We start from the raw sequence: 19,012 nt of genomic DNA, 5'->3' as shown, positions 1-19,012 counted from the left end.
CTACACTAATAATATAATATATTGTATGTAATATATACCTTGTAAGCCGCTCTGAGTCCCCTTCGATGTGAGGAGGAAGGCATATAAATGCCGTAAATAAATAAATAAATAAATAATTGTATTTCCCGCTTCTCCTTTGCATTTAAGTCTAGCTGGATCATGGACAGAAGTCCATTGGATCCACCAAAGCATACTTTGGAGGATTTTCCACTTACTTCCCTTCCTTTTGTCCCGTTTTGGCCAGAGGGATGAGCAAGATGTCCGCCGAATCGTGGCCGCCCTGGACGCCTGCCTGGGAAAGCTTCCTCCGCAATCGTTGCAGCGCGTAAACCGCATCGGCATCTCTGGACAGATGCACGGTGTCGTCTTCTGGAAAACAAGCCGAGGTCAGAACTCTTCCTTCTTGTTCTTTGTCATCTGAGTCTATGTTTCCTCTTTCTTCCAAGCGTGGCTCATTTTGAAAGCCCAAACACACGCATGGGGTTTCCGAAGCGGAGCAGGTCTTGGGCCTAAAAGGATGTCTTTCTGATTCCTGGGTTTTAGGTCTTCGATAATAATAAACATGAGAAATGGTCATTGTTTGTTGTATAGGGTTTTACGACTGGTCCCATTAGAAACTGTATTTGGGAGTTAAAGGTAAACATTAAGTCTAGTCTGCTGCTCATCTCCATTTCTAAGCCGAAGTGCCGGCATTGTCCATAGATACCTCCAAGGTCATGTGGCTGACATGACTGCATGGAGCACTGTCACCTTCCTGCCGGAGTAGTACCTATTGATCTACTCACATTTGCATGTTTTCGAACTGCTAGGTTGTCAGGAGCTGGGGCTGACACACTGCTCCCCGAATTCGAACCTGTGACTTTTGGTCAACAAGCTCAGCAGTTCAGCAGTTTAACCAACTACACCACCGGGGACTATAACTATTATTATTATATTAATATCCATTATTATTGTTATTATTTTACATATTATTATTGTTCTTATCTCGTGAATAAAGGTAAAGATTTTCCCTTGACATTAAGTCATGACCATGCTATGGTTTTATATTATCTTAAAGTTTTTTAATTGTATTGTAGTTGTATTTTATGGTCTTGGTGCCGACTGTAAAGCAAGTTGCCTGCGGGTTGACAGGGACGGTATATAAATGTAGTAAATAAATAAATAAATGATTGCATGGAGTGCCATTACCTTCCTGCAGAAGCGGGTACCTATTCATCTACTCACAGTTGCATGTTTTCAAACTGCTAGGTTGGCAGAAGCTGGGGCTAACAGCGGGAGCTCACCCCCGCTCCCTGGATTCGAACTGGTGCCCTTTCGATCGGCAAGTTCAGCAGCTCAGCGCCGTAACCCACTGCGCTACTGAGGACTCCTTATTATACTTTATTAATATTATTATTCATTATCCATTATTATATATTATCTATTATTATTCATTAGTATCCATTATTTATTTATTTGTTTGTTTTATTATTATTATTATTATTATTAATTTTGAGTATGACTTGGATTCGAACTGCCAACCTTTTGGTCAGCTACTGCTATATTATTATGATTCCGATTTATTGTCGAAGGCTTTCATGGCCGGAATCATTGGGTTGTTGTAGGTTTTTCTGGGCTATATGGCCATGTTGGGCATGTTGTAGGTTTTTCTGGGCTATATGGCCTAGGAGAAAATGCCTCTAGAACATGGCCATATAGCCCGGAAAAACCTACAACAACCCAATGATTCTGATTATTTATTTAATTTCTATTTTGCTTTTCTCCCAGATCGGCACTCAAAAGAGTCAGACAGCATGTAAACAAAAACATTGCTTAGCATAAAACAGAATAATCAAAGCACAATATCTATACAAAAGGTAAAGATGACTCTGAGGGGTGGTGCTCATCTCCATTTCTAAGCCAAAGAGCTGGCGTTGTCCGTAGACACCTTCAAGGTCTTGTGGCCATTGGCATGACTGATTGGAGCATATCTATGCAAATAATAAACAAGTTCCATCTTGTCTCCCGTGCTATGCTAATAATATAATATAATATAATGTATTGTATATACATATAATATTAAAAATTATTATAATGTAATACAATATAATACTACTACTAATAATATATTATAATTATATATTTTATATTACACGTAATATTACTAATAATATTACAATATAATGGTATAGTACAATATAGTAGTTTATAATACTTATATTGTACTATGCTAATAATATAATATATTGAATGTATATATATCTTGTAAGCCGCTCTGAGTCCCCTTCGGGGTGAGAAGGGCAGCATATAAATGTCGTGAATGAATAAATAAATAATAAAAGTGAAAATATGTATGTATTTGGCCGGGCTGTCCACTTACACAGACAATATCGTCCAGCTCTTAAAACTGATGTTTTTCTCCTTTTGGAATTGAAAACAAAGCTACATATTTTTCTCTTTGCTGCAAATGGAGGCTTTTGTTGCTTTGTGTTTGTTTGTTTTTTAAAAGAAGAAACAAGACATTTTTTGTGGTTTTAATCTCTTTGTTATTTCTCCTTTCTGTGTTAATGGACATTTTAAAAGCTGGTCCTTTTCCAAAATGGCAAATGGATGCAGTTAAGGCAAGGAGTGCGGGATTTGTGTCTCTCGGGAAGCTTTACTTTTATTGTTTTACTGGAGATTGCTTTGAAATCTGCCTTCGAAAAGGCCTTTTGCTTCATTATTGTGTTTAATTGGTTGCAATTTGCATTTATTCTTGCAATACACACACACATATGAATGAATGTGGCCATCTATCTGAAATAGAGACAGAAAAGAAAAGGGTTTTGTTGGCTATGCACCTCAATGAGTCTAATAATCATTATCATCATAGATACTAATAATAATGGATAATAATATAATATTTCAATAATGGGTAAGCACCCTTCAGTCTCCTTGGGTGACAAAGGCAGAGTAAAATGAAATAAATAAAATAAATACATAATATTAGTAATTCAATTCAATTCAATTCAATTCAATTCAAGGGAGCTGGGGGTGGTAACGGCTGACAGGGAGCTCTGGCGTGGGCTGGTCCATGAGGTCACGAAGAGTCGTAGACGACTGAACGAATGAACAACAACAATAATAGATAATATATAATAATATATACTATATGTACAAATAACTTGTAAGCCACTCTGAGTCCCGTTCAGGGTGAAAAGGGTGGTATTTAAAAGTCCTAAATAAATTAAATAAATCAATAATGGATAATAATGAATAGTGATAGATAATATGTAATAATGGCTAATAATAATGGCTAATAATAATAATAATAATAATAATAATAATAATTGTTGTTGTTCATTCGTTCAGTCGTTTCCGACTCTTTGTGACTTCATGGACCAGCCCACACCAGAGCTCCCTGTTGGCTGTCACCACTCCCAGCTCCTTCAAGGTCAATCCAGTCAATAATAATAATAATAATAATAGTAATGTATAATAAGGAGCCCCCAATGACGCAGTGGGTAAAACCTTGTTGATCAAAAGGTCGCAGGTTCAAATCTGGGTAGCCGGATGAGCTCCCGATGTTAGCCCCAGCTTATGCCAATCTAACAGATCGAAAAGATGCAAATGTGAGGAGATCAATAGGTAACGCTCCGGCGGGAAGGTAACGGTGCTCCATGCAGTCATGCTAGTTACATGACCTTGGAGGTGTCTGCGGCATTGAATGTTTGCTGTTTGTATGTTGTGCCCCACCTTGAGTCTCCTGCGGGGTGAGAAGGGCGGAATATAAATGTAATTCAAAAACAACAACAACAACAATAGATAATAATGGATAATAATATGGTAGTAATTCTATCTTCCTGCTTGACAGATAGGAGTTGGACTGAATGATAAAAATAATAATATGTGATCATGATGATGATGATGCCAGGTAGGAAGGTACAATTCATTTGCTCCCAACAGATGGCCATTCAGCCTCTGACTGTATGATCCTATGTTTATGTCTATGTACGGGTCCAAATGACAGAAAAGGAGATTCCCCATGAATATGAGGAAGAACTTCCTAGCTGTTCATCAGTGGAACTCTCTGCATCAGAGTCCAGTGGAAGCGCCTTTTTTCTATGATTCTATGTTTGGATAAGGATTGTTCTCTATCGGATCCATTTCTTGCATTTGTTCTCCATAGCTGTCCTCCTTCCTGCTCAGTGAAGTTTATTTGTTAGCTGTTGCATTGCACAAAGTAGCCCTTGGAAGCACAAATACTCCATCACTTCTCGGTTTTCTCATTGCAGGGTGCAAGTGGGTGGAGCGAGACCGCAGGTGGCGCTTTGAGCCTGACGCAGTCAGCCCTTTGGTCACCTGGCAAGATGGCCGCTGCAGCAGCCACTTCCTGTCCTCCCTTCCAAAGCCAAGATCGCACCTCAATGTGGCCACGGGCTATGGCTGTGCCACCATCTATTGGTACTTAGCAAACAAGTACGGCAATGTTCCCTCCTTCACCATAGTAGCATTAATAACTTGTTATTAAGCAAGGGCCAGGAGCCTTTGCTAGGATTTCAAAATAATAATGATAATAGGTAGAGAAGAAATTGATAAGAAAATAATGTTAACAATAATAATAATAATTGGTAGAGAAGAAATGAGTAAGAAAATAATTTTAATAATAATAGTTGGTAGAGAAGAAGTGGATAAAATAATAATAATAATAATAATAATAGGTAGAAAAGAGTTGGACAAGAAAAAAATTAATTGATAGAGAAGAAATGGGTAAGAAAATAATGTTAACAATAATAATAATAATAATTGGTAGAGAAGAAATGGGTAAGAAAATAATGTTAATAATAATAGGAAGTGGTGGGTAAGAATATAATAATAATAATAATAATAATAATAATAGAAAAGTGATAGAAAGGTGGATAAGAATCATAATAATTGGTAGAGAAAAAGTGGGTAAGAAAATATTAATTTTCATAATTAATATTCACAATGTTTTGTAGAGAGTTATTAATAATAATTGGTGGAGAAGGTAGATAAGAAAACATTGTTAATATTAATCATAATTTGTAAAGAAGAAATGAGTAAATGGGTAAGATAATAATTGGTAGAGGATTGGGTAAGAAATAATAATAATAATTGGTGGAGAAGGTGGGTAAGAAAATAATAATAATAATAATAATAATAATAATAATAATAATAGGTAGAAATCGGCACGCATTATTCGCCGATACATCACAGAGTCCTAGACACTTGGGAAGTGTCCGACATGTGATCCAATTCAACAGCCTGCAGAGTGTCTGCTGTGGACTCATCTTGTTGTATTTCAAATAATAATAATAATAATAATATAGTACAATACACTGTCCTAGATGCTTGGGAAGTGTTCGACTTGTCATTTTTTGATACGAAATCCAGCATATAGATCTTGTTCGCTGTGTCATACTGTGGTTTTGTGTCAGTAAAATAGAAATAATTGGTAGAGAAGAATTGGATAAGATAATAATAATAATAATAATAATAATAATAATAATAATAATTAATAATTAATAATAATAATAAATAGTACATCACACAGTCCTAGATGCTTGGGAAGTGTTTGACTTGTGATTTTTTGATACGAAATATAGATCTCGTTTGCTATGTCATACTATGTTTTTGTGTCAGTAAAATACAAATAATTGGTAGAGAAGAATTGGATAAGATAATAATAATAATAATAATAATAATAATAATAATAGAGAAGAAATGGATAGGAAAATAATGTTAATAATAATAGGAAGAGAAGTGGTGGGTAAAATATAATAATAATAATAATAATAATAATTATTATTATTATTATTATTATAATTAGTAGAGAAGAATTGGATAACAACAACAACATGTAAATAAAAATATTCGAGACAGGGTCCCCATGTTGTGATCTGGTCATTGACCATAATAAACTTTACTTGCTTACTAACAACAACAACAACACAATTTGAAAAAAGTTCTGTTCCTGGTTTGAAAGTGTTTGAAAGGTGAAACATCAGGAGAAAATGCTGCTAGAACACCACGGCCAAAATATATATTGATTAACCTCTGCTTTTTCTTCTGGCTGAACAGCCCCGATTTCCTGAAGCCTTACGATGCGGCTGGAACCGTCCATGATTATGTGGTGACCATGCTGTGCGGACAGGAAAAGCCTCGAATGACCACCCAGAACGCGGCCAGTTGGGGCTATTTCAGCACCACCAGCCGGAGTTGGAATACCGACATGTAAGTTGCCTCTTTCCCAGCCTCCAGAGGAGTTGCAACTCCCATCATGCCCTGTGAATGGGGCCAGTAGACATTAAATAACACTACGTAACACTATGATTTCATTCCTGGGTTGTCAGTGTCATTTCCTAATTGATTCTGTCATAAAAACATGGGAAAAATGTATTAAACTGCACAAACTTTGTCTTTGCGTGAGGGACGGAGGAGGAATTGAGGTTTGAGTTGCTGTCACCTTTTTTGGTAATTATCTATTGTTTTCTGGAACAGAGAAGAGAAATATCTCAGCTGCGGTGTTCAATGAGAATTGCCGAGGGTAGGATTCAGCAGTGAAAGCAACATTTAAAGCTTTGCAATCTGCTGCCTGGTTACTGGTAGCAACATCTTGGATCCTGTGCTCAGTTGGGAGAGCTGTAGACACTGTTTGGAGTTTGGGATGGTTTCATTGGTTGTAAATTTGGTGATTGGATTGATTCAAAGGGATTCAATCAGAATTGCTGAGAGAATAACTAGGAGTAGGGATCAGGCAGCATTTAATGCTTTGCAGTGTGCTGGCCGATTGTTGGTGGCAACGTCTCGGATTCTGTGCTCACTGTTTGGAGTTTAGGACAGTTTTGTTGGTTGTATGTTTGGTGATAGGATTGAATCTGGATTTCAGTTACTCTTCTGCTTGTTCCTTAACAGCTTGTTATTATTGATAATTCATTGGCTGATCTTGAAGTATAAAGCTATGTTGACAGATATTCCAGGGTGAGGTGCTTGACAGTGTTAGTGAAAACCATTCAATAACTTGGGGCACTGCAATCCTTATATATATATATATATGTATATATGTTTGTTTGTTTGTTTATTTATTTATTTATGACATTTATATGCTGCCCTTCTCACCCTGAAGAGGACTTACAGAGCAGCTTACAAGTAAAAAGTAAATACAATATATTATTATTATTATCATAGCTCAATTTTAATATTTTATATTACATTGCACTATAACATTATACTGTAATATTATTAGTAATATTACATTTAATATAAAACATATAATTATAATATCATTTTATTATTATTATTAGTATATTGTATTACATTATTATCAATATTATATGTATATACTATATATTATATTATATTAATTATATTATATTATATTAAAGCACAGTGCAGGAGACAAGGTGGAACTGCCTTCCTGGCCCCTCTCTTCACTGATCTCAGATTGTATATATTTGCATATATTTTTATTTACAGTACTTATATTCTGCCCATCTCATCACGAAGGGGACTCAGAGCGGATCACAGAACACATATACGGCAAACATTCAATGCCATTATACACTGACAAGACAGACAACTTTCCCTTCTTTGGCATTTTAGAGGCTGTGTTTGGTTCTGGCCACAGGGAGTGTTGTCGCTCCACTTTCCCTGCCGAAGAGCTTTGTTCGTAAAATTCCTCCTCGATCAAATTACATTCCTGGCATTTCCTTATGGGTACCTTAAATACCTCCCCTCTTAAGCAGTACCTATTTATCTTCTCACATTGCTGTTTTCGAAACTGCTAGATAGGCAGAAGCTGGGATAAAGGCAGAAGCTTTGAACTGTCAACCTTTCGGTTGGCAAGATTTATTCCAGCTGGCGGTTAACCTGCTGTGTGCTAAAGCCTGGAGCATAGGGTATATAATAATATGGAATTAGATGATAATGGTGATGTTATTATTATTATTACTATTATTATTATTCTGGGGCATAATAATATGGCATTAGGGTACATCTAATAAAAATAATATGCATGTTGGACACATAATATGGAGTTAGTATTATTATTATATGGAATTAGGGTGCACTTAATAAAATAATATGCATTCAGGGTATATAATAGCATGGTGTTTTGGTGCAGCTAATAATAATATTTCAGGGGCATAGTAATGTGGATTTAGACTGCATCTAATAATAATAAAGAATTAGGATGCATCTAATAAAAATAATATGAATGTTGGACACATAATAATATGGAGTTGTTATTATTATTATTAGGGTGCACTTAATAAAAATAATATGCATGCAGGGTATGTAATAGCATGGTGTTATGGTGCATTTAATAATAATAATAATAATAATAATAATAATAATAATAATAATAATACTTCAGGGGCATAATCATGTAGATTCAGACTACATCTAATAAAAATATGGAATTGGGGTGCAACTAATAAAATAATATGCATGTTGGACACATAATAATATGGAATTATTATTATTATTATTATTATTATTTATTATATGGAGTTAGAGTGCACTTAATATGCATGCAGGGTATACAATATCATTGTGTTATGATGTATCTAATAATAATAATACTTCAGGGACATAATCATGTGGATTTAGATTGCATCTAATAATAATATGGAATTAGGGTGCATCTACAGTATTGGGTTTGGGTGGGGGGCATCTAACAATAATAATGATTTGAGCTTGGGAGCATCCAATAATATTGTAAAGTATGTAACAGTGTAGACTTAGGGTGCATCAAATAATAATATGGTATTAGGGTGTATAATAACATAGGTTTATGGTGCATCTATAACAATATGAACTCAGGGTGCATCAAATAACAGCAGTAACAACAACAGGAATTTAGGGTGCAGCAGCATTTTTTGGACAGAGAATGTTTAAGGCCTTAGAAAACTACAACTCCCAGGATCCCCTTGCAAGGAGCCATAGCAATTCAAGTGACGTCAAACTGCATTCGCTCTGTAGTGCAAATGCACCCAAATATTTGCAGAATATGCTCGCCTGCTACACGTAAGTCTGATGGAACTCGGGAAAGCCTTTTGAAGCAACCCGGCTTATTTTTTGCAGGAAACGGCATCCACAACTTCTTACATAGACCATGGATACAAGTTGGACCGCCAACTGGGAAGTCATGGCCAAGGGAGCCAGTCCTCTTTGCTAATTCATTTTGGTAGAAACCCTTCTGTCTGTTTTGTCTCTCGCCGTCTTCATTGCTAACCTGGTTTGGCAAAAGTTGTTAGTGGAGTGTTTCCCTTCTGATAATTGTGTTTGTTTGTTTACTTTCGGAAGACCTAACATTTCGGAATCAGTGCATGATAGTGGCGCAATAATCGCTTGCAGTTCTCCATCAGGGCTGTTCCAGTGTTTGAGAACGAATCTTGACATTAGAGAGAGTCCTTACGAGGCAGCTTTCAGCCCTATAACCACAACTCGAATATTCTACGTGTGGCTTTGTTTTGTTCAATTACCCAGCATGCCTGTTTCAAACTTGAGTGTCTGAGTAACATGCATGGATTGAGTAGCCTGAGTTGTCTCCTATCCTGCTCCCACCTACCGCTGATCTCTCCCTCCTGGTTTTAGCCTCCGGGAATCCGGGTTCCCTATCTGTTTGCTTCCGGAAGTGGTCCAGCCGGGCGACATAGCAGGGAGAACGGCCTACGCATGGCACGGGGTGCCAAAGGGGACCGAAGTGGGTGCTGCTTTGGGGGATTTCCAGTGTTCGGTACGCTCTTGTATGACCCAAGACACTGATGCCGGTATGTAAACCAAAGGGGGGGGGGGGGTGGCTTTAGGCCGGAATCTGTACTTCAAAAAGTTACATTCTGTCTGTCTCAGTGTCCTGAGTTGCCCTTCATAGACAACCTTTAGACAATGTTGAAAGTAAAAGAAAAATGCTTTACTTCAGCAAACGCAAAGTATAAGCAAATGCAATTGAAAAATGCAAAAGAAAGCAAGGAAGTCTTAATCCAGACACAAATTAAAGTCTCTTGCAAAGTCCCAAAAGAAACACCAGTCTTCCAACAGACAACGGGCAATGAACTATGTCCTTAGCAGCAGACACAAAGCAGATTCCGTTGGAGTGAAAACATCAGTATCAGGGTCGTTGTTACCAGCAAAAGCTGACTGCTCCTGCTTCTGATTTATAGCCCTGAATTCCCCACGTAGGAGGTTCTAGGGCATCTTCCAATTAGCTCAGCGTTTTTAGCAGCTATCCTCGGTCTCCCAATTAGCTCAGTGTTTTTAGCAGCTATCCTTGCTGAATGTCGTCTGTGCTCTGTCTCTTTTCGTCTCTCTAGAAATGTGGGCACTTTCAAACCCTCATCATCTGATTCTTCTTCTTCCTCCAATTCCTGAGCACTTCCCTGTTCCCCTTCCTCTTCCGAAGATGAGGAATCCCTAATAGTTCAAAAATGGAGATTTGGACTTTGTAGACTCATTCAGTTGGAAGAGACCACAACTTTTTACCTTAGCGTGTAGTCCTTGTACAGATAACTCCGGTTTTTGGCAGATCTATGGAATTTGCCTGATATGAACAGCAATAAAGTAACAAATGTAATACAGTGTTCCCTTGCTACTTCACGGTTCACTTTTTGCGGACTCGCTGTTTTATGGTTTTTCAATAAATACATTAATGTATATATTTATACTGGAGCTGCGCCTCTCCTTGCCACACGAACCGTGGGAGATGCCAGCCTGGGAAGCCACCTCCTGCAGGCACCCCACTCGTCCAGCTCCTCCTCCTCACCTTCTTCCTCCTCCTCTTCTTCCTCACTCTCCCCTGCAGATGGGAGCCCTTCCGGGTTGAAAGCAGGAGAAGGAAGGGAAGGAAGGAAGGGAAGGATGATGGACAAGTCTAGAGGGGCGAATGGCAGGTGGGTCGGGAGGGAGGGAGGAGGGGGGACCCACATGATGTTACGAGACCAACCTGGTGCAGGGAAAGAAAGGCAGGAGAGGTGTCAAGCTCCCTAAAAAGAAAAGGGTGTCAGGATATACTCAGCGGATGAATACACACCAAAAATGAAAAATGAAAGTAGGACTTGCGCAGCATCCTCTTGAGATGCTACTTGCCAATGTGAGATTGTGTGTGAGTATATAGTGTGTGTGTGTCTCTCTCTCTCTGTGTATGTATGTATGTATGTGTGTATATATATATATATATATATATATATATATATATATTGTCCTTACTTCGTGGATTTTCACTTTTTGCAGGTGATCCTGGAACGTAACACCCGCGATAAGTCAAGGAACACTGTAATGAAAGTAATAGTAAAATAATAAATGTAATATCTGCAGGGAGGTACAGAGGGGAACAGTGTCTGAATTCTCCTTTGCGTTGGGTATCTAATGTCCAGCCCTAGCCTAACTGATCAGTTGGTTTTCTCCATTATGGTGGTACCGGCTGTCTTTTTGTTTGCTGTCCTCCCAAACTTCCCTTTTTTGCACGGAATTAATGACGTGGTAGGGGAATATGTTGCCTTTGCCATTCACTTGTAACTCCTATCAAAATTGCTCCAGAATGGGCCATGTGTCAGCATAGGTTAGGAACGACAATCACAACAACCCAGCCAGGTTGCTCGATCCATTCTCTTCTCCTTCTCTCTCACCATGATGCCTCCATGAAAGAGGACCTGATGCCATGTTGACCTCTAAGGAGAGCGAACCCATGCCATCTTGAGCTATGTGTCATGATTTTTTTTTTTCTGATGAAGCTTTTTTTCATGTCCGGAGTGACTTGAGGAACTACAAGTCGCTTCTAGTGTGAGAGAATTGGCCGTCTGCAAGGACGTTGCCCAGGGGACACCCAGATGTTTTGATGTTGTTACCATCCTTGTGGGAGGCTTCTTTCATGTCTCTGCATGGGGAGCTGGAGCTGACAGAGGGAGCTCATCCTCGCTCTCCCCGGATTTGAACCTCCGACCTGTTGGTCTTCAGTCCTGCCGGCAGAAGGGTTTGTTGCAACTGATGATCCTAACCCACGCTGGCACCATGCTTCCTTCCTGAGTCTTAAGGACCTGATGAGTGGAGATTTGTTCTTGAGGCCCCAAAAGTATTTCTTTTCCTCCTAGTTCTCAACATTGGCACTTCCGCTCAGCTCACGGTTGCCATGCCTTCCGAATTCCGACCCGGAGACACTCCAGACCCAAATTCTCCAGTGTCATACTATCCCTATTTTGACAACCGCTATTTGGTGGTGGCAGCGTCCTTGAATGGTGGGAATGCGGTGGCGACGTTTGTGGACATGCTGCTAAGGTGGATGGCCGACCTAGGTAAGTAAAAACCGCATTTCTGAATGAGGAGATGCTTAAAATCACAGAGATAGGAGTTGGCTATCATGCAGTCCCGACCTTAGCATATTGGAATGTTCTCTTTGTTTATATCTGTATGTATTTTTTAAAAAACCAGATGTATACTATATTCAGATAGGATGCATACCCTTGTCATCACTCTCGATGACACTATGTAACGCGGTTTTTGTTCCTGGGCTATAAATGTTATTTCATAATTGGTTCGATCATAAAAACATGAGTAAAGTTTATTAAACTGACAAAGCTTTGTTTGTGTGGGACAACCTAGAGCTCATTTTGCAATAATTTTTCAATGAATATCTCATAGAATCATAAAGTTGGAAGAAACCTTATTTATTTATTTATTTATTTATTATTAGCCATCCCCTGCCACGCGTTGCTGTGGCCCAGTCTGTGTATATGTGTTTTGTATGTGTATATATGTGTGTGTATATTTGTGTATATGTGTATATATGTGGTTTTGTGCATGCATTGTAATGCATTTTTTATTTTTTTTGGCTTTTTAAGTCTCTTCCACTGTGTTTTTCAGTGTTTTTATGAGTGATGGTCATTCATTGGCCTGATAGGTGTATCGTGTCCAAATTTGGGGTCAGTTGATAATCCCACAAACGAACATTACATTTTTATTTATATAGACTAGCCATCCCCTGCTACGCGTCCCTATGACCCAGTCTGTGTATATGTGTTTTTTGTGTGTGTATTTGTGTATATATGTGTGTTTGTGTGTGTGTGTATATATATATATATATATGGGTGTATATATATGTGTGTTTATATGTTTCCATGCATATTGTGTATATTGTGTATATGTGTGTGGTTGTCTATATGCATATTTGTGTGTATATATGTGTGTATGTATGTGTATATGTATATATGCATATGTATATGTGTATATATATGTATATTTGTGTGTGCATGTGTCTATATGTGTATGTATATGTGTGTGTATATACATGTATATTTCTGTATGTTTGTGCATATATATACATATGAGTGTATGTGTATATGTATATATGGTGTATTTTGGGGTGTTTTAAGTCTGCTCTGCTGGGGTTTTGTGTGTGTGTGTGTTTTTTAGGGGTGATGGGCACTCGTTGGACTGTTAGGTGTATTGTGTCCAAATTTGGTGTCAATTCATCCAGTGGTTTTTAAGTTATGTTAATCTCACAAATGAACATTACATATTTATTTATATAGATTTACAACATTTCTACCCTGCCCTTCTCAACCCCCCGGGGGAGACGACTCAGAGCAGCTTACAATTCGATGCCGCAACAAATATGACAAATATAACAGTAGAGAGAGATACGTTTGGATAAGTAAGCTGGGCCAGAGCCATATAGGGTTTTATAGGCCAAGACCAGCATTTTGATTTGTGCTTGGAAATGGACCGGCAGCCAGTGGAGCTGATATAACAGGGGGGTAGTATGCTCCCTATATGGCGCTCCAGTGAGTAATCTGGCTGTCGCCCGTTGGACTAGTTGGAGTTTCCGAACAGTCTTCAAAGGCAACCCCACCTAGAGTGCATTGCAGTAATCTATTCTGGATGTAACCAGAGCATGGATCACCGTGGCCAGATCAGTCCAACCCCATTCTGCCAAGAAGCAGCAAAATTTCATTCAAAGCACCCCCAACAGATGGCCATCTAGCCTCTGTTTAAAAGCCTCCAAAGAAGGAGCAGAGAGTTCCACTGTTGAACTGCTCTCACAGTCAGGAAGTTCTTCCTAATGTTCAGATGGAATCTTCTTTCTTGTAGTTTGAGGCCATTGTTCCGCATCCTAGTCTCCAGGGCAGCAGAAAACAAGCTTCCTCCCTTCTCTGTAGGACTTCCTCTCACATACTTATCCATGGCTATCATGTTTCCTCTCAGCCTTCTCTTCTGTAGGCTAAACATGCCCAGCTCTTTAAACCGCTCCTCATAGGGCTTGTTCTCCAGACCCTTGAGCATTTTATTTGCCCTCCTCTGGACACATTCCAGCTTCTCAACATCTCCCTTCAGTTGTGGTGCCCAGAAATTGACACAGTATTCCAGTATATAATGGGGAATCATTCCCATCAACCTCTTTCATCTCGCCGAACGTCTCCTTTGGTGTGCGGCCTTGCAAGGAAAAAAATTGGAGGACTGCTCTGGATTCCACTGGGTCCATCACCAAACCTCACACCACTTCCGCACTTGTAAAATCAAGACTGTTATCAGTTCTGAGTTGTCAATTGTGTTTGATTTTCTATTATGCTATTTTGCTTTATTTATTTTATTTTGCTACTGTATGTATTTTATTCTGATGTAATTTCTGTTGTTTTGTATTTTGTATTTTATTTTGCTGTATTGTATCTTCGGGCTTGGCCTCATGTTAGCTGCCCTAAGTCGCCTCTGGGGAGACGGTGGCGGGGGGGGGGGGGCATGAATAAAGTTGTTTATTATTATTATTATTATTATTATTATTATTATTAATTGGCATGTAACCTATAGAGACTTCTATCATTACACATGGGCAGTTTCAGCATCCTGTGATAAATAGAAGTGGGTCAGGGGAAATCTTTCATGAACACTCCTCATATCTCAATTTGATAAGGTCCATAACGGGACAAAGTGAGGCCTAAATTGTTTGTTGAAAGACGGAAAAGGACCGTAAAGGTCCAGTCCTGCTTAGGGTTGGACTCTTCCCATCTTTAAGCTTGTATGTTTCTATTGTTTTAAGTAATAGTGCAGTGAAGAGAGGAGTGGGGAAGGCTGAATAAATGACTCAGAAGCACTCAAAACAATTAAGGGCTCGAAATGCGGACAGACGAGTGGGAAGCGGGAAAGCAATTGAAATGGTCAATTAAACCCTCATTAAGGCACTCTCTTCGAAGGATAGGCCGTTTGGTAGTTTTCAAGCTCTACATATGAAAGACTGATTGTCATGGTCAGAAAAGAAGAAGAAAGGAATGTGTGTACTGGGAGTATTGTGGCTTACGTGCATGAGGAAGAAGCCCATCATGGAAGCAAAGAAGGACGTATAAAGAATTTATTTGTGTTGTGGAAACCTTGTTATTGTAAATAGTGCAACTATATTATTTTACTACAAAGAAATCCCTCCGAAGGAAGAGATAGCACTGGTCTGTGTGTGTTCTTGTTCTTTTTGTCACTTTGGGCTACTGGTGCTGGGTCACGCTGCTGCTAATAAGTTACTCTGCTGTGCATTTATGTGGAGGATCTTTTGTTAATAAACCCACTCGCCAACAATAAGTTCCCTATAACAATGGCACTCCTTTCTCTCTCTGTCCCCCTCTCTCTCTGTCTGTCTCTCTCAGGGATCCAAGGCTCTGAACCAGAGATCTACCAGCGGATGATCAAGGCGGCTTTGGCTCAAGCCGAAACAGGCCTGTGCATCAGCCCCACCATCTTTGGGGAGCGACACTCCCCCGAACGGCTGGCCTCAGCGACAGGGATTGCAACCTCCAACCTCTCCCTGGGCCACGTGGTCCGAGCCTTGTGTCGCGGAGTGGTCCAGAACCTGCAGGCCATGCTGTCCTCGGATCGGCTGAAGCAGGCCGGAGTCCAGCGGATCCTGGCCGGCGGGAGCGGGATCTGCAAGAACGAGGTCTTGCGGCAGGAAGTGGAGAAGGCCTACCCCTTCCCGGTTGTCTACGGAAAGGATGTCGATGCTGCCATGGGGGCTGCCCTGGCCCTGCGGCAGAAGAAGTGACACTTTTGGCGGTTCTACTATAGGCTGCCGTAGGGTTTGCGTTGGAGGACCTAAGACAGACAAACTGCTCTTCCAGTTCTTTGTGCCTCCATCTCCCAGAAGCCAGTTTGAAGATGCCTGACTTAGAACATTTCTTAGAGAGGATATTGCTAATTCTCCATCACAATTCTACCATAGGCTACCATAGAATTGATGCTGGAGGACCTAGAAAGGCAAACAACTACCTTCCAGCTCTTTGAGTCTCCGACTCCCAGAAGTCCATGCCAGCCTGACCAATCATCAGCAATTTGGGAAGTTGGAAGCCCAAACAGCTAGAAGGCCATGGTTTAAGAATGAACATTCGTAGAAAATTCTTGAGAGGACCTAGAACACTCCTAGAGAAGATAGCTATAGTCTTCCATCACAATTCTACCATGGATACCATAGGGTTGGTGTTGGAGGACCTAGAACAGAAAACTACTGCCTTCCAACTCTTTAGGCTTCCGATTCCCAGAAGCCCTTTCCATCCTGACCAATGATCAATAATTTGGGGAGTTAGAAGCCCAAACAGCTAGAATGCCATGGTTTGGGGATGAACATTCCTAGAGAAGATATCTCTAGTCTTCCACCACAGTTTTACCATAGGTTTGGTGTTGGAGGACCTAGAACCAACAAACTGCCGTCTTCCAGCTCTTTGGGCCTCTGACTCCCAGAAGCCTTCACCAGCTTGACCAACAGGGATTTGGGGAAGTTGGAGGCCCAAACAGTTTGAGGTTACCTGACGTAGAACATTCCTAAAGATGATACCTCTGTTGGGCGAGTGGGCTTATTAACCAAATACCCCACCATGAATGTATAGCAAAGTAACTTATAAGCAGCACAACCCAGCTCCAGTAGCCCAAAGGGATAAAAAGAACAAAAACACACAGACCAATGCTCTCTCTTCCTTAGGAGGCTTTTCTTTATAGCAAAATCATATGGTTGCACTATTTACAAGAGCAAGGTTTCCATAACACAAATAAAGTTCTTTTCACTTCCTTTGCTTCCACGCTGGGCTTCTTTCTTATGCAGAGAAACCACTTGCTGTCACAGAGCCTCTTCTCACACCGAACTTACACAGGAGCTTCATACACAGTAGCCATCACACTGGAGCTTCACACAGGCCTTCAACCTGAGGCTTCTCTCACCAAAGCTTCTCAAACCAGGCCTTCTCAAACTGAGGCCTACTTTACACTGAGGCCTTCTCACACTGAGGGCTGTCTCTGATCGCGGCCTTTCTCACACTGAAGTCTACCTCACACTGAGGTCTACCTCACACAGGCCTTTCTCCCACTGAGGCATTCTCACCGAGGGCTATCTCAGATTGAGGCCTGTCTCCCACTGAGGCCTGCTCACACTGAGGGCTCTCTCTCACTGAGGCCTGCTCACACCGAGGGCTCTCTCCCACTGAGGTCTGCTCACACCGAGGGCTCTCTCAGACTGAGACCTCTCACACTGAGGCCTTTCTCCCACAGGCCTCACACTGAGGCCTACTAACTTCTCCCACTGAGACCTGCTCACACCGAGGGCTCTCTCAGACTGAGGCCTCTCACACTGAGGCCTACTAACTTCTCACACTGAGGCCTTCCTCAAACAGGGCTACTAAGCTACAGGCACACCTGGTTATATTGCTGAATCATTGTATCCATTTCTCCCTTTCAGTGCTTTGGAGTTCTGGGTTTTGGAAGACTAGAATGCCTCCTTTTTGCCATGTTCTTGGTTTTAACAAACTCTTGCGGATACTTTTCAATGGTCGTATTGCTTAAGATGCCCCGAGTTTCATGATTGGGAGCAAGATCACTATACAACAACAACAACATGATGTCATTGGAGCTTCCAAACCCGACACCACTGTTTATAATGCATTTCTCCCCACTCGGGAGGAAATCTGAATTGTCAGCTACTAAATGGAAGGAAGGAGGAAAATAATAACAATAATAAGTCGAAACGACGGATGGAAAACCATTTTTCCCCCCTTTTCGGCTGATTTGTTTGCAAAAAGCTTTTGCCGGGCTCCGGGGAATAGCCATCAACTTCGTCTTCCATCGCTGATGTCTTCCTCTATTACTCATCATTGCTTTCCTTGTCAATTGTCTGGACTCACTTTCCAAGCGAAAGGAGAGAGCAAAAGACGGAGGGAGAAGCCCGCTTTCCTTCGCCTCCAGGCAACGCCTTCGAGGAGAAGCTCGGAAGAGCCGTAAGTCCTGCCTTTTTGTACCTTCACACCTGTTGCTTTGAAAGTCCCTTAAAGGCACCGGATCACATCGTAATATCAGAAGCTCCTGTTGGTCCGACAGAGAATAATCCTTATCCATACCTCCACCAGAGTTTGATGCAGAGAGTTCCACTGGTGAACAGCTCTTCTTACAGCCAGGTTCCAAGTAGACATAAACATAATCATAGAATAATAGAGTTGAAGGCTGAATGGCCATCTCTTGGGAGGGATTGAATTGTGTCTTCTTGCTTGGCATCATCATCATCATATATTATTATTATTCAGTCCAACCTCCTTCTGCCAAGCAGGAAGATAGAATTAATTCATTATTATTATTATTATTATTATTATTATTATTATTATTATTCAGTCCAATCCTCTTCTACCAAGCAGGAAGATAGAATGTATGTATGTATGTATGCATGTATTATTATTATTCAGTCCAACCCTCTTCTGCCAAGCAGGAAGATAGAATTAATGTATTATTATTATTATTATTATTATTATTATTATTCAGTCCAACCCCCTCCTGACAAGCAGGAAAATAGAATTAATTTATTATTATTATTATTATTATTATTATTATTATTCATTCCAACCCCCTTCTGCCAAGCAGGAAGATAGAATTAATGTATTATTATTATTATTATTATTATTATTCAGTCCAACCCTCTTTTGCCAAGCAGGAAAATCAAATTAATTTATTATTATTATTATTATTATTATTATTATTATTATTATTATTATTATTCAGTCCAACCCTCTTTTGCCAAGCAGGAAAATCA

General features: G+C 39.9%; 1 protein-coding gene across 4 annotated transcripts in view; it reads left to right on the top strand.

Moving 5' to 3' along the window:
• The window catches only part of LOC132763433 (transient receptor potential cation channel subfamily V member 1-like), a 44,986-nt gene that overhangs the window by 3,153 nt on the left and 22,821 nt on the right, over positions 1 to 19,012 (top strand). For 2 of the 4 annotated variants that reach the window (XM_060756893.2, XM_060756892.2), the window contains exons 3-8: positions 245 to 386; positions 4,254 to 4,437; positions 6,061 to 6,213; positions 9,577 to 9,752; positions 12,066 to 12,266; positions 15,600 to 17,348. In XM_060756893.2, the coding sequence (XP_060612876.2) occupies positions 245 to 386; positions 4,254 to 4,437; positions 6,061 to 6,213; positions 9,577 to 9,752; positions 12,066 to 12,266; positions 15,600 to 15,994 (1,251 nt within the window). In that variant the 3' untranslated portion in view covers positions 15,995 to 17,348. Of the gene's footprint in view, positions 1 to 244; positions 387 to 4,253; positions 4,438 to 6,060; positions 6,214 to 9,285; positions 9,291 to 9,576; positions 9,753 to 12,065; positions 12,267 to 15,599; positions 18,210 to 19,012 lie in introns of those variants that run through there. The other 2 variants (XM_067472073.1, XM_060756891.2) reach the window with 2 other exon arrangements.

The sequence above is a fragment of the Anolis sagrei genome, chromosome 11, assembly GCF_037176765.1.
Source record: "Anolis sagrei isolate rAnoSag1 chromosome 11, rAnoSag1.mat, whole genome shotgun sequence".
Classification (NCBI taxonomy): domain Eukaryota; kingdom Metazoa; phylum Chordata; class Lepidosauria; order Squamata; family Dactyloidae; genus Anolis; species Anolis sagrei.
This window is presented reverse-complemented; position numbering and strand designations above follow the sequence as displayed.